General features: G+C 43.9%; 1 protein-coding gene across 5 annotated transcripts in view; it reads left to right on the top strand.

The window, feature by feature from the left end:
• PLEKHG4 (pleckstrin homology and RhoGEF domain containing G4) overlaps positions 1-14,041 on the top strand; it is an 84,696-nt gene that overhangs the window by 40,492 nt on the left and 30,163 nt on the right. For all 5 annotated transcript variants that reach the window (XM_084215216.1, XM_084215215.1, XM_084215214.1 and 2 more), the window contains 2 exons: positions 1,199-1,297; positions 1,543-1,691. In XM_084215216.1, the coding sequence (XP_084071342.1) occupies positions 1,199-1,297; positions 1,543-1,691 (248 nt within the window). The remainder of the gene's footprint in view (positions 1-1,198; positions 1,298-1,542; positions 1,692-14,041) is intronic.

Raw genomic sequence — 14,041 nt, 5'->3', positions numbered from 1 at the left:
AACTTACATCTAAAAGTACTTGTATAAACCTGTGCTGATGCAGTTGAGGTACAGAGGCCTAATCTTGGTGCCCAGGATTGACTTGGAGAAGTTGATTTGGCAGTGATGAAGCAGAGAAACTTTGCAAGAAGTTATGGATTAGTTTAATGGACAAAGTTGAGAATACCTTGAGATCTGAGGTGCTCTGTGTGTGCAGAACGGTAATTCTTGAAGGAAGGACCATGATATCAGTCTGCTTCTTGTCTTAGCATGTAAAACATTACCAAAGGGAGTTAGCATGGGAATCATTCTGTATGGAATGCCTGTTTATACTGTGTGTGATAATGACCCTTGTGCTCAGCTCCTTTAGCTCTGCAGCTATGTGGCAAACAGCATTTATTTCCTGTCTCAGTGATCTCACCTGCATCCTGCCTGCTAATCTGTCACTGCTGGCCATGTTCCAGCACTCCAGGGGAGGAGGGAGTTCAACTCAGTAAAGATTCAAACAGCTGCTTTTTTGTTTTGTTTTAAACACAGTTATTTTGGAATAACTGTTTCTCCTTTCTCTTTATTTTAGTGGCTAACGGGTGGCATCTGGCAGTATTCAGGCTTTATATCATTAACTTTTCTGAAAGATAGCGCCTCACAAACCCTTGTGAAATGTTTGGACGTTTTTTTGTTTGTTTTTCTCCCTGCTTCCCCCCAACCCTGAAGAGCGGAAGGATTTCAAATTTGTCCATAGGTTAAGGTGCTTAATTTTGGAAGCTTTCCAGTTTCCTAATCTTTAATTTACACTACTTTTAATATGAGGAGAAATTATTTAAAGTAGAAAAATTCCAAGTAATTGTTTTATGTTTTGTTTCTCTGACATTCATGCAGTGTGATTCATCTTCATGGAAAGTTACAAGAAATGCCAATAGAAGAATGTGAGACATAAGTGGACTGTTTTTTTTTTTTTCTGTAAAGCATGACCCATCTAAGCCATGAGTCTGCAGGTTTCTAAGGTCTGCATAGAGGCCTTGGTCTAGTGTGATGCAGCTGAAGCTTCTTATGGGCTTCCCTTTGCTGATACAGCCTCACTGAATGATATAATTGAACTCTGGGATTAATGTGTTTGATCCTCTCTTGATTTTTGTACTCTGAAGCTTCTGCAAGCTCAGAATACCTTTTCTGTCAGCCGTAAGACAATAATCTCTGCCTTGGTCTTTTCTTCTTGTAGAAGCTAGAATACTTGCTACAACAATGCCAGGGTGTGTGTGCCTTCCTTCAGGGAGCTATTAATAAAGTGGAATCCACAAAATTACCAGGAAAGGCTGAGGTAAGCACATACTCACAATTTTAGCCTGGTGGGGAAGGTATCAGGAGCATAAGGAGCACTGTTGATCACTTTAGACTTATCAGGCTGGAGAGAAACAGCTATAGGAACCAACTTCCCCTTTTCCTAGAGTGGGCCCAGGTGAGATGTGGTTTCAGTGTGTTTTGGTTTAGGTTCTGTTTTTTGCCTGTTCCTTCACTGCCTGTAGGTTGCAATAACTGCTCACCTTACTCTTGTGATCCCTCCAGGATGCAGCTGTGCTGCTGAGGAGTTCAAGGCAGTTGATGAAGAATGTTCTTGAAGATGCAAGTTTGGTCAAGGTGCAGCAGGAGGGTGGAGCGCTCCTCGCCAGACTGGGAAAGGAGGCGTCCTGTGTCACCCTTACCCAAGACTACAGGTGAGCCCCCAGAGTGGGAGAAGAGAAGATGGGGATGAGCAAAAAGCAGGTGCTGGGAGTCTCCCTGAGGTGCCCCATTGTTTGTGCAGGCTGGAGAACAGCTTTGTGTAGCAAGGAATTATGTTAAAAACAGTAAAGGTGAAAAATGTAATGAATTTTTTCTTGATTGCTTCTTCCCCAGTCCAAAAACTTGTCCAGGTGAATTCACTTAGATGGTTCAACTTCCTTTGTCAAGCCAAATCAGGCTTATCTTCTGTAGTGGAGAGAGAAGTGGATATTTTGGGTACCTGTAAAACACAAGCCTTAATTGATGATAGCAGTGATGAATGTTTAGGTACAGGCCATTATCACTATGTGATTTCCTAAGGCACTCCTTGTGCAAGGGGATTTCCAGGGACCTTAGCTGGGAGGAATGCTTGCTGGCTGAGGCAGGCTCTGATCTCCTGGCACATTGGTACAGTTTGCACAAACAAATTCTCACTGCCCATTTGTGGGGTCGTTATGAGAAGCAGGGAATGAGAGAGCCCAGCTGTTTGACATCCCCAGGGCATTGCACAACTTGTGTTTGTGCTGCTAAAACACCTGAAGCCTATCAGCATGAGAAGGCCTCTGTGCTATGTGCTGTGCAAACAGCAAGGTAGAAAGGCAGCCTTTGCAGCCAGGAGCTTGCAGCCCAATGTGAGATAAGCACTGGCATGTGGGTGCAGGTGAGGGCACGGGGCGGGGGGTGGGGGGGTGGCAGGGTGGTGTGGAATAGCTCCATGCACCCACAGCCTTGCTCTGGTTCAACTCCATGTTGCCATCACAAGCTGGGAGGTTTGAAGGGAGGGAATCAAGAGAAGATAACATAGTTATGGAGTATCTCAACCAAACAGTGTGAAAAATACATTTCTCTTTTAAAATTCAGCAAGTGGATGACAGTGCAAGTTGCTGCCTGTCACTAGAAGAAGAGGATCGACATTTTGGTGCAGAAAATGGAGCATGAGGGCAGGCTGTGTAACTGTTTCTGTTCCCTGCTTGCTGTGGCTCCTGTCAGGAGCTCTGGCAGACTATGCAGACACAGCTCTCTTACTGAACTGGTGAAGTAATCTTGATGCAATTTTGGATTGAATTGCTACAGTATAATCTTTTCATTCTCACATGACATGAGAAGCACAATAATGTGGGGTTTTGTGCTTTGTTTGTTTAGGGTTTTTTTATTATTATTTATTTCATTTTAAGTAACACAGCAACTTTAGAGTCCTAGGAGAATGGGAAAATGTGCATGAGTTTTATGTTTTGTTTTGGTTTTAAGCTAAGCCTGTGTTTTTGTGCAGGGAAATGATCAACTTTGAAACCTGATCTGACAGAGCCCCTAAGGATAATTTACTGCTTTGATTACTTTAGCAAGGGCAGGGGTGGGGGATACACACAGAATTCTTTGATTGTATGGTGTTTGAGTGCATGCTGAAGCTGTGTAGCATGTTCTCTGCTTAATCAAGGTTATATTCATTGTCTGCCAGTGTGACAGGAGACTGTATGCCATGGTTCAAATATATGTGACTCTCTCCAGCTTGAGGATTGTAACAGAATATAGCAGGAGAATGTTATTCTCTTCTAGGCTGTGGAGTAGTTGCAGAAACTAAAATCCATGCAATATTTTAATTTTCATCTAACTTGGGGCAGAGCACTAAAGAAGTCCACTCTTCTTTGTTTCAAGATCCCTTCAAATGGGGAAAAGAGCTCTATCACTTGGCTAGAGAACTCTGTATAAGGCACTGTTGGTTTCTGGTCCTCCATGGTCCTCCTCCTTTCCTATCTGATGTGCAGATATTAAAGGTTCTAAGCTCTGTTAATACTGAGAAGATTATGATTTTCAAAGGCTTCTTTAATAGATATGATCAAAGCAGGGTAGAGACAAAATATTGCAATTGGCCAACTAAGCTAGCATGGAGTGGATATTGATGTATGTATTGAGGTATTGATTTCCAACTGGTGATGTGTGAAAATGGAACAGAACTGCCTTTGTGTGTGCACTCAGCAGGGCTTGTGGTACTGCTGCTCTGAATTTTGAATTGTAAAATCTTGATCAGTGCTTAGCAGCCTAATTCCACAGTCATTTTCCCAATACTTGAAATAAATTATTTACAAAAGCAAGTCAAATGACTTTACTCTTCTAAGTCACCTTTGACTCTTTTGTCTATCACATGTCCCATTGTTGTTTTTATTGTCTCGTGTGGTACAAAAGTCTGATAAAATAGTCATGACTGCCAAAACTTCCTAGTCATAAATTGAGGTCAGTTGTGACCAGGTGACTGTCTGAATGTGCATGAATTATATATAAATAGAGAAGACAGTTTAAAGAGCAGTTTTCTGGACTTTTGGCTCCACTAAATTAAAATATGCCAACTACAAGTGGAGAACTAAAGTTAAAATTCTGATTTTTTTTTTTTTTTTTTTTAAGAATAGAGGTGACAAGCCCATCTGCACTTTAACCTTGGAATTAACCTAGCAAGGATTGACTTGGGGTTTTTTTCAGGCACTATATTTTTCTAGCTGTCACAGATGTCTTTCTTGCTATTTTGTGGTTTCATGTGGAAAAAGAACACCAGGAGCTGGTAAGAATAGAGATGGATGAGCCCTTCTGAAAATGCCTGACCACAGGTTGGAGATAATAAGTTAAAACAGGTAAGGAAGCAGGGCATGTAAGTGCAGTCAGATGTTATCTGCCAAATACCTTTCAAGAGCACTGGGTAAACAAGAATTGCTTTAGTCTTTCTTTAGTAATGAAACTCTTTCTTCTCGTGGGATTGGTTGTGGATCCTTCTCTGCTTGCTCTGCCCTCCTGGAGAGCACAGATGCCCTTTTGGAGTGTTTTGTGGCACAGAGCAGTGGGATCTCATTGCTGCTCAGGTCTGACCTGGGATTTCTGAGGCTTTGCTAAGGCAGTGCCACAGGTTCTTTCCTGCAAAAGTTTAACTCTTTCCGTCAGAGATGTGGGCATGCAGGAGGGATGTGTTGTGCTCCATCCATTTGTTTCTCTAACAGATGATTTAAGAGCTTCTGGGAGTCTTTCCTGCATGGTCTCATCCTGAGATGCTGTAGCACCACAGCAGTGGCTTTGACCAGTAACTGCTCCCATTGTGAGCCGACCAGGAGTCTTCATACTCCTTTCTCCACCAAGTACCACTGCAAAAGATAGCCTTGCCCATCCAGCTGCTTGTCCACAAAAGGAAAGACAGTCTTCTCCAAGCAGGCTGTCTGGAATTCTGCCTTTTCCCAGTTTAGGAAGGAGGAGCTCAGTTACCAAAATACACATCCTGCAGGCAGGGAGTTGGATTAGGGGCTGTGGTGTGCTTAGCCGATCCCGCTGAGATCTCCCACCTCCAGCAAGACCAGGCTGAATTTGTCCTGGAGTTGGTGTGGGTGTGGCACTCATGAGCCAGTGTATCTTTGTGGCACCTCTTTAAGTGCTGTAATGGTAGGTCTGGCCGCCCAGAGGTACCAGGGGACTGCTGGAGGTGGCATTGCCGCTTGCCCACTGTTGGTAGATTTAAAGCCAGCACATTTGCCTTCACACCATCCACTGCACTGAAGGCTCAGTGCTTCTGCAGGTCTGTTATGAACCCTTTGAGGTTTTGCTGTCCCAGTCTTTCTGGGGATTGAAATGCAGAGCTGTTAGCCTAGCTGAAGTTCCTCTTGGTAAGTGTGGCCACATGACACAGAGACCTCCATCACTTCAATGCTGTTAATACTTTTTGTACTTTCAAAGAGGATTTTTTTTAATAACCAGAGTTGTTTTAATAAGGTACATAGAGTTGGTTAGCAGGTGTAGCTTTGGCTTCTGGCTATCTAGTGTAGTGATCAGCTAACCTGTAGCTTGCAGGCAACTCACTGAGCCAGCTGTGAAAAGTGGACTAATGTATTGCTGCTTCTGTAGTGGATGTCAAAAACTTACAGTTTATGATGGCAGTGTCAGAGAAGCTGCCAGAGCCAGGGAGCTCTTGCTGAAGTGAGGCTGTGATGTGGGGCTGGGCAGTAAGGCCAGCATCCTTTTAACCTGGTCTTTAGCCAGGTGTTTTTCACTGTTGTTCTCATTATTGCTACTCTTCCAGCATAGCCAAGAGCTGGAAATGTGTGCCTAGACAAGTGCCTAGTGAATGCCTTTCGTTCTGCAGATGTGTTATGAGTCACAAGTAGAGCAAAGAAGGTATAACCATTTTATATGAATATATAGATGGTTTTTAGCAAGAATGCACCTGCCTGGCTCTACCACGGTGTTCTCACCATGGCACGGGAGTGGGATTGTGTCACGTTGTGCATGGTGATGGGTAGGATAGTCCCAAGGCTAGAGGTGAGAGCTGAAAGGAGAAAAACCTCAGATGGTGAAGGAATGATCATGTTGAGTGTTTGGCTCTGTGCACCATGGAACCAGAATAAGCTTAATCTCTTCCCCCAAGCTCCTCATCTGAAAAGAATCTGTGCTTACAAGCTGTGAATAAGCGGCTTATAAATAGATGGAGGAGTGAATTCTCCTTTGTTTGCAGAAGGCAGTATAGTTAGTCTCTGTATTTTGAGGGTGGAGTGGCTGGAGCCAAGAGCTGGTTTTGTGAGCTGGCTATTTTTAGTGTGGCTTGGTGATCTAGTTGGAAGCCCTGGGTGGGGACCTGAGCTGAGCAGAGGGAATGGACAGTACAGAGCAGACTTCCTGAGCTGCCAGGTTCCTGGTGCAGGACCTGACTCAATTACAGTGACAGAGAGGGTGATCTTACAGCTAAAAGCCTCCATAGTTCATGTTCTGACTTCCACACACACCACTGAGACTCTGGATCTGCTTGAAATTGTGGCTAGTTATCGATGAAGTGGGGTTGTAGCTGTGTGTTGCTGCAGACCTCTTGTTCATGGGTCTTCAGCAAGTCTCTTGCTAGTAGCAACTTCTGGGATGTTACAAGGCCTGCATGTGCCATTCTGCAAAGTGGTGTATGAGCTCCCTGTGGTGGAAGTAAACCTGGATAATGTACGGGCTCTCTGCCCCTGCTGAGGGATTGCACAGCACTGTCTGAAGCTTGGGTCAGAGTCAGACTAAGCTGATCATCAAAATGTGGAGCAAGTTGGGAGCAAGGGTAGTGGGGTGATAGGTGTCTGGTGTGTAAGTCCCAGTCTGGGCAGACTGAGATGGCTGGACTTTTTGGTTTGTAAGGTACAGCGTGTGCACTGTCAAACTGCTTGCTTCTGTCATAGGCTGGTGGTCATAGCCAGGTAACTTACACTGGGAAATCCTTCCTGGAGGCATTATTGTCTTCTGCCATCCCCTTTGTGCTTTAGAGATGTGTGTCTGCTGTGGCTCTGTGTGTTTGTACGTGCTTCAGAAGATGCTAATGCTTGTGTCCCTCTCGCTGATGGCAGTTGAGCTGGTGCCTGCTCCATCTTCATTCCTCTCTAGGAGCTTTGGGAGCCTTTCACACTACCATTTGCTGCAGTGTGCCCTCCTAATACGTGATCTGCGAGAGGCACCTTTCATTGCAGGGTCCTTTCCATGTTCCTCCTGTGGACCTAATCCTAAAACCTCAGGACAAGATGTATGCCTTTGAAGCCAGATGAAAAATTGTGCTTAAATTCTGACCTCAGAGGCGCCACGAGAGGCCTCTGCGCTGTTGCTGGTGACACAGAAGGTGCTGACGAGCACTAAGCCTTTGGCCGAGCATGAGTGGCAGTGCTCTTCCCGGGCCTTATTTGTTTGTGTCAGGTGGAGGGAGGAGCACAGGTCGACATTTCTACCCAAACACACGCTGTGCTACTTGGTATTCATTTTGGTTACAGTCTAACCTGTTCCCTCTTCTGGCGTGGTGGTTTTAGCCTGGTAAAAAGCACTTAGGCTCACATTAAACAAATCTCGCTGCTCGGCACATAAAGGAGAGTGGAGCTGGGGCTGTTGTCATTCTGAGTGCATGAAGTGCTGTGAGACGTCAATTGTGGCATTTGCAGAGAGCTAAAAGATTGCAGAGTTCTGTCTAGGTAAGTTTTCATTGTCCTCTTGGGCTTTTTATAGATGATTCCCCTCAGCTCCTTTTCTGTGTTTCATTTTCTGCTTGTGTCCTAAATCTTCTTGGATTCAGTGAGAATTTACCCAGAAGACTCCAGTTTTGCTTGTTTTTGTTTGCAATACTTGTCATGCCAACAGGGCATTAGGTAATTAATGACACGCTGTGTTTTATCTGTTTAAAAAATATTATGGAAAAAAATTGCAAAAAGTTTCCAGTATAGGATGTTAGCTGAACTGCCTGACATTCCTGCCTTAGCCCAGGCTATCCCACCAGCACCATTTTTATATAACTATGTTGGGATAGATACTTCTGTTGCTGGGCTGGTTAATAGCACAGTTTCTACTATTATATGGATCATAGTCCTGGAAGTGGGCAAAAAGATGTATCAGTGAAATAGGGCTATGGCTTTAAGTGGCAGTGTATATGTATTTGAGCAGGACATCTTGAAAGCCTGGTGGTCTCAGCTTCAGGAACACAGCTCTTAGACTAGTGCATTTGACCAGGATATAAACATAAGCAGGTTAATGTACATTAGACAAGGTTTCGAGGTAGAAATTGTTTACAGCTGGTAGAAAACCACATCTTGAGGCTCAGTGTTCTCAGAACGGTGTTTCCAAATCCTATCCAAGGCTCCACTGCACTGGGAACTTTCCCCAGGAGCAGGCTACTTGTTGGTTTGGGATTTATTATAATGGGGTTTTTTTTCCAGTCAGTTTTATGGATCTTACTGGGATTTTAAATCAACCAGAGTCTGAACACACTTTTATTGTAACTGAATGCAAGCCAGGCAGAAGAAAGAAACAAAGGCCTCATCTTGGTACTGTGCTTGGACACTTGTTTAACTGTGTGCATTGATCCCTTGGCTTTTAAAGGGATTTCTGAATGTAAACACATTTAGATGAACTGAGCTCCAGAAGAGAATTCTCTTGGCAGTTCTGGTCTTCAGTGTGTTGTATTAATTGGATGGTTTTAATTGATGGCTCCCAGGTCAGGTAACTTCTTGAGGAGGGATTGAGCCAGGTCTGTGGTCTCAGCTAGATCCACTGGTCTCATCCTCAGTGGAAACAGGCATCCCACAGGCAACTGCAGATTTTGTTTTTGACCTCTGTGCCTTTGTAAGAACACTTCAGGGTTCTAAAAAATGTACCTATTTCCTCAGATACTTAAATCAGGGAATTGAAACCGCCATGGCTATTTGTGTACTGCAGAGAACAATTAGTCATATTTATTTAGCCATATCTGCTTTAGCTTTACCGTGGCTAGTTCGAATTTTAACCTCAGCTGCATGTGAAGCTCTTAGCTCAGAAAGCAGGACTGTGCGTTGGAGGTTGACCTCCTTTTATGGGACCATTATAAATATGGCACTTATGTAGGTTGCCACCAAAATGCAGTAATGACCAAGAATGACATTTCTCATCCTGCGAAACATCCCTCAGGCACACAGCACTGTCCCTGCAGACCTGGAAGGATTTCTTCCAGAAGCATTGCTCAGGATATTTTAAGTGATTTGTAGCCAAGGTATCAGCACACATGATCTGGGTGATGTCCTTGGGCTAATCCATCTTTTAAACCCCCTAATTTCTAGATGCTGTTCATTTTATGTTAAAACCTGTATAGACATCCACAAGGGAAGTTCAGCACCAAGAGAGTGGAAGACTAGATAAGACTAATGTTGTAACATCTGACTGTGTTTCTTCTGAATTACAGAACAAATCAGATTAAGGATATCTGATTTTCCTAGGACAAGTTAGCTGCCCTATACTTGCCCAAACCCCATCAAATATACTACCAACATGTAGTATTTCCTTCCATTCATGAATTTTTGCCATTTTAAAATTAGCCGAGGCTGGTCAGAGGATGAGCTCTTGATTTCAGCCCTTTTGTTAGATCTGTTGTTCCTGCTGATTGTCAAAGCAGTTCTTGAAGGGGCAGACAGGAAGGTGCAGAAGAGTGATGGTTCTGCTGTTCCCTTCCCTGTGCTCTCCTGCTTGCATCTCACTGACATTGGCAGGCATGGTGCGGGCAGCACCTGCTTTTGTGACTCCGCTGGAAGCTTCTTCTGTGGCCATCTATTTTTTTGAAAACAAAACAGGTATTTTGCTTTGAAAACTAAAGTGCAACTCTCCAAGGCTGGCTTTTTTTTGAAGAATGGATTCAGACAGAAATGGTCTTTCTAAATTATAGGTTTAAAATTACCCTACCATTATACAACAGCTTGGCACTTCTCCAGAAAGCTGAAGACATTTGGAACCTTTTCCACTGGAAGGATAATTGCCCAATGAAAACAGGATTTGGGGAAACATAAACTGACATCAAGCTACTCCTTTTTGCTATAAATTATATTGACTCGGCACTATTGCAAAATTGCTTTTGATGATTTGACCATGGAAGAATGTAGTGAAAGACTCTTAATACCACACTCCCATATGCAGGGAAATTGCATTGCATCCACACAAATCTGAGCTGAGCTGAGACTTTCCACTGACTTCAAACAACTCTGCCTTTCGTGCTCAGTGCTGCACAGGCCACTATTAAAATATCTTTAAAGTCTTTAACAGCCAGGTGTTTTCTTTGTGTGCCAGGATGGAAGTCACTTTTTTCTTCAACCAAATTTTCAATATTTGGTTTGTTTACTCCAAGCTGCTGTAAAGGTACTGAAGGACAGGAATTAAGAACTTCTCAGTCTGAAGCTGAAAAAGAAATAGATATTTGTGTGAAGTATCATTTTCCCCATAAAATTCCCTGTTTCAGGATATTGTGGAGTTTACTAGTGTACTGGAAATCATTTAGGAAGTTTTTAAGATCTAGATCAGCAAATGGGTGTGTGTGTGTGTGTAAATAGATAAACAGATGTACAGAGGTTTGGGAGAACGGGCTTAATGCCCAGTGGATCCTCTCTGTGAGCACTGAAGTGCCCAAGTGAATCAAAAAAACAAACTTTCCCATGGACTGTGAGTGATTTCTTTGTTGGGCTCAGTTTGCCTACCTACTTTATACTACAGCATGGAAAGGCTAATATTTTCCCCTGTGTAAGAGAGTAAAAGATGGATGTTAGAGAGCCTGTCCAGCTGGTAAAAGTGAACTGTCAGGGGCTGACAACATATGAATGGAGTTACCTTGGAGATGCAACAGAAGACCAACAACTAGACATTGAGGGTTTAATGAATGCCTGCCAAGCGAGGCAGAACGTGTGAAAACAGCATGTCTGGTCCTTGAAACTAAGAGCTGAGGTGCTGGGATGCTGGAGGAACTCACAGAGGAGCAGGAATGGTGTAAGACCACACCTGAAGTTGTCTGGGGACTCTGAGCCCAGAGGAGCTGTTTGGAAATATTTTTTCTGTGCTTGTTGTTTCAGTTGCTCAGGAACCCATGGGCAGGACCATGAGAAGGGGCAGCCTTAGAGTGTTGAATTGTGGCTGATAAGGGCATCAGTAGTCTGCTGCAAGCATTCACAGAGGAAAAAAAATGGACAAGAGTAAGGGATTTTGGCTTATATAACTCCAAACAGCCCAAATTACTGATAAGAGTTAATTTCCATCCTTCTTCTGAACTGAATTCTCTGTCTAGTCCCTGCTTATAACATAAACTCCCAAATGCATCTTAGACAGACTTCAGGTAAGTTTGAGACGCTTGTGGATCAGTAAAACAAGGTTCTCTGTGTGTGTCTTCAGTAACAGGATGTCACTTTTAGCACCATTGTATTAGCAGAGACAGAGAGAGGATGACTGATTTGTGTATATATATATGTAGATTCTGTACATCTGTAGCTGCCACATTATTTACTGAGACGTGTATTTTATGATTACATCCAATGGGGCAAAGGGCTCACTTCTAAACTGGAGCTTCTTTCCGCCTTCTGCAAATGTACATAAAGGCTTGGTTGGATTGAGATCTTCAGAGGCAGGATAGCTCCTGTGGAGGGAATGCGTGGGGCCAGAAGTGTTGTTTGGGGTGGATTTTTCTCAATCCTTTAGTTGGATACCAAGAAGTTCACTCAAGCCCCTTCTCCTGAAATGGATTCCTCAGACTATGGTTGGTGGGCCAGCAGGAGTACTTTATTGCTGCAGTTTTGAACCTGACTTTCCCTGGAGGGGTTTGCTGGCCATAAGGCCAGCACTGGTCTCAATTGTTCTCCAAGAGACTGGTCTTTTCCACAGTAGCTCAGTGAATTAGCCTCTTTACATAGTGACTTTATGGTACGCCTGTTTCTGGTTAAAAAACCTTATATTGTGGGGTTTTTAAGCCTTTTTAAATAATCACTTCCTATCCCTCTACCTTGAGGGTGATTTTTCCCTCCTGTAGTTGCAGAGTTGTCTTCAGGTTGTGCCTTTGGGAAACGTGCAGTCTGCTCTGCTAGAATCTGTAGTATTTGTTAGGCCTTGCAGCCCAAGTTGCTACTGACTCCTGTCAGGGAAAACTGCTCAGACCTAGGACAATGGGGGGGGTGTTTCCTCTGTCAGGTATGGAAAGGGGCAGAGTGGGGCTCCCTGGCTCCCATCCCCTAATCAGATCATACTCTGTGCTAGGTCAGGCTGGAACCCTTGTCTCAGGTCCCTGTGTTGTCAGGTTGCCATCTGACAATACCACGTTAAGTGCTGAAGCCATGAATGCTCGCTTTGTCACTGGCTTGGGTGGACATAAGGACTCCTATTACAGAAAGGTCTAGCAGGTCAGTCTGGCTTGCTGATGAGTGCCATCAAAGAAATAGCATCAACACCAAAGTCATTTCCATGGAAGCTCAGGGAAAGGTTTGAAAAATATTTTGCCTTGTGAGGGGGTAATTGAAAATGTTTGCATATAGCAGCCTGGAATGCCTAAAGTTATAGGTGCTTGATTGTCTGTGCCAGCGGGAGGAAGAGTGTTTGCTGTATCCATTTCCTGAGTGGATGAGAGCATTCATGCCAGCAGGGAATTCAGCCCTGTGGGAGTAAGGCCAAAGGGTGTCTGCCTGTCTGGCCATCAGTATGCTGGAGACTTACTCAGAAAATGGGACTTGACAGATGCGCTCTGCTGCACAAAACCGAGCAGCATTAATGGTGTTGCCAAATTTAACTTGCAGCCATCGTCCAAACTGTTTCTCATTAGCTGTCCCAGCTGTGTCACTGCTGCTGACGGGAACTGGCCTCCACAACCTGCTCTGTAAACACTTTCCAGAGCTCAGCTTGGACAATGATTATGACTCTGCTGCTGTGAGTCTCCTGGGTTGGATCTGGGTCTGTCCATAGGAAAGGATTACAAAACAGAAGGCTCATATCATCACGGTTTGTTTATGGCAGTTTTGGGAAATGCCAGAGCAGCGCTACAGCTTGGATCTTTCCATTGAAGCCTGCAGATTCTCTGTAGAGAACCTGTCTGCTCTGTACTGCAGTAGCACTGATCTTAGTCCAGAAACTATTTGGGTATTTTTGGCTGCACTTTGGAGAAATTAATTCAGTCTAATGGCATTTCAAAGAGGAAAAACAAAAGTATCTAAGAACCTGAGGTTTGAGAAGTTGGCTGTTGCACACTGGGTGGAATTGTGAATGGAAAAATAGTGTGGATTTCTACTATGCAGAGCTGCTCATCCAGACCTATGGCACTACCTCGTGTCAATTAAAACTACAGGATGGCTGTTACTAAACACTCACATTCAGTTGCATTTCATATGTTCAAGATTGCCTGTAAACCCAGACAGAAATAAGCATGTATGCTGAATTGTTTTGAATTATATTCCATTAGCAATATTAGCTACCTATTTTGCAAGTGCTTTAGATAATTTTAATAATATGATAAAAAGGCAGGCTCTAATAAGTCAGAAGGTTGTAAGACTATGAAATTAAAATTGGTTTAGGGTGAGTTCAGGAGATGACCAGGCAACTGAGCATGCCAGTGTAGAGCACAGCTGAAGGAGGCTGTAGTGTTTTCTTGCAGCTGTCTCTTGAGCCCATAATTGTAGGAGGGGAAATCTAGAAGCAAAAGAAATATAAGAAGAATAAGCTTGAATGCTCTTCTGTCTCCTGGATCCCATCTGTGATTCACCCAAGCCTGCGCTGGAGAGGTGTTGCATGCATCTGAAAGAAGTTCATCATACTCATCATCTTACCAAGACCGTGGCTGCAGCATCTGAGGGCACTGGGCTGCATCCTGAATCCCTCCATGCTTGCCTGTGTGCTGTGGGCAGGCTGGCAGGGAGAGTGCCTCCTGGTGTTGCCTGCTGGGCTTTGGTCAGCAGGGCTCCCTGTGGGAGGTAGGGAGCCCAGTCTATGAATCTCTTCAGCACAATACTGTAAAATCTGATTTCTCCTGGCACTGAGTTGTGGTACACTTTGCATATTTGTTTGGCTGGTG

The sequence above is a fragment of the Fringilla coelebs genome, assembly GCF_963513975.1.
Source record: "Fringilla coelebs genome assembly, chromosome: 14".
NCBI classification, from domain to species: domain Eukaryota; kingdom Metazoa; phylum Chordata; class Aves; order Passeriformes; family Fringillidae; genus Fringilla; species Fringilla coelebs.
Note: the sequence above shows the minus strand (reverse complement) of the source record. Positions and strands in the feature narration are given on the sequence as shown.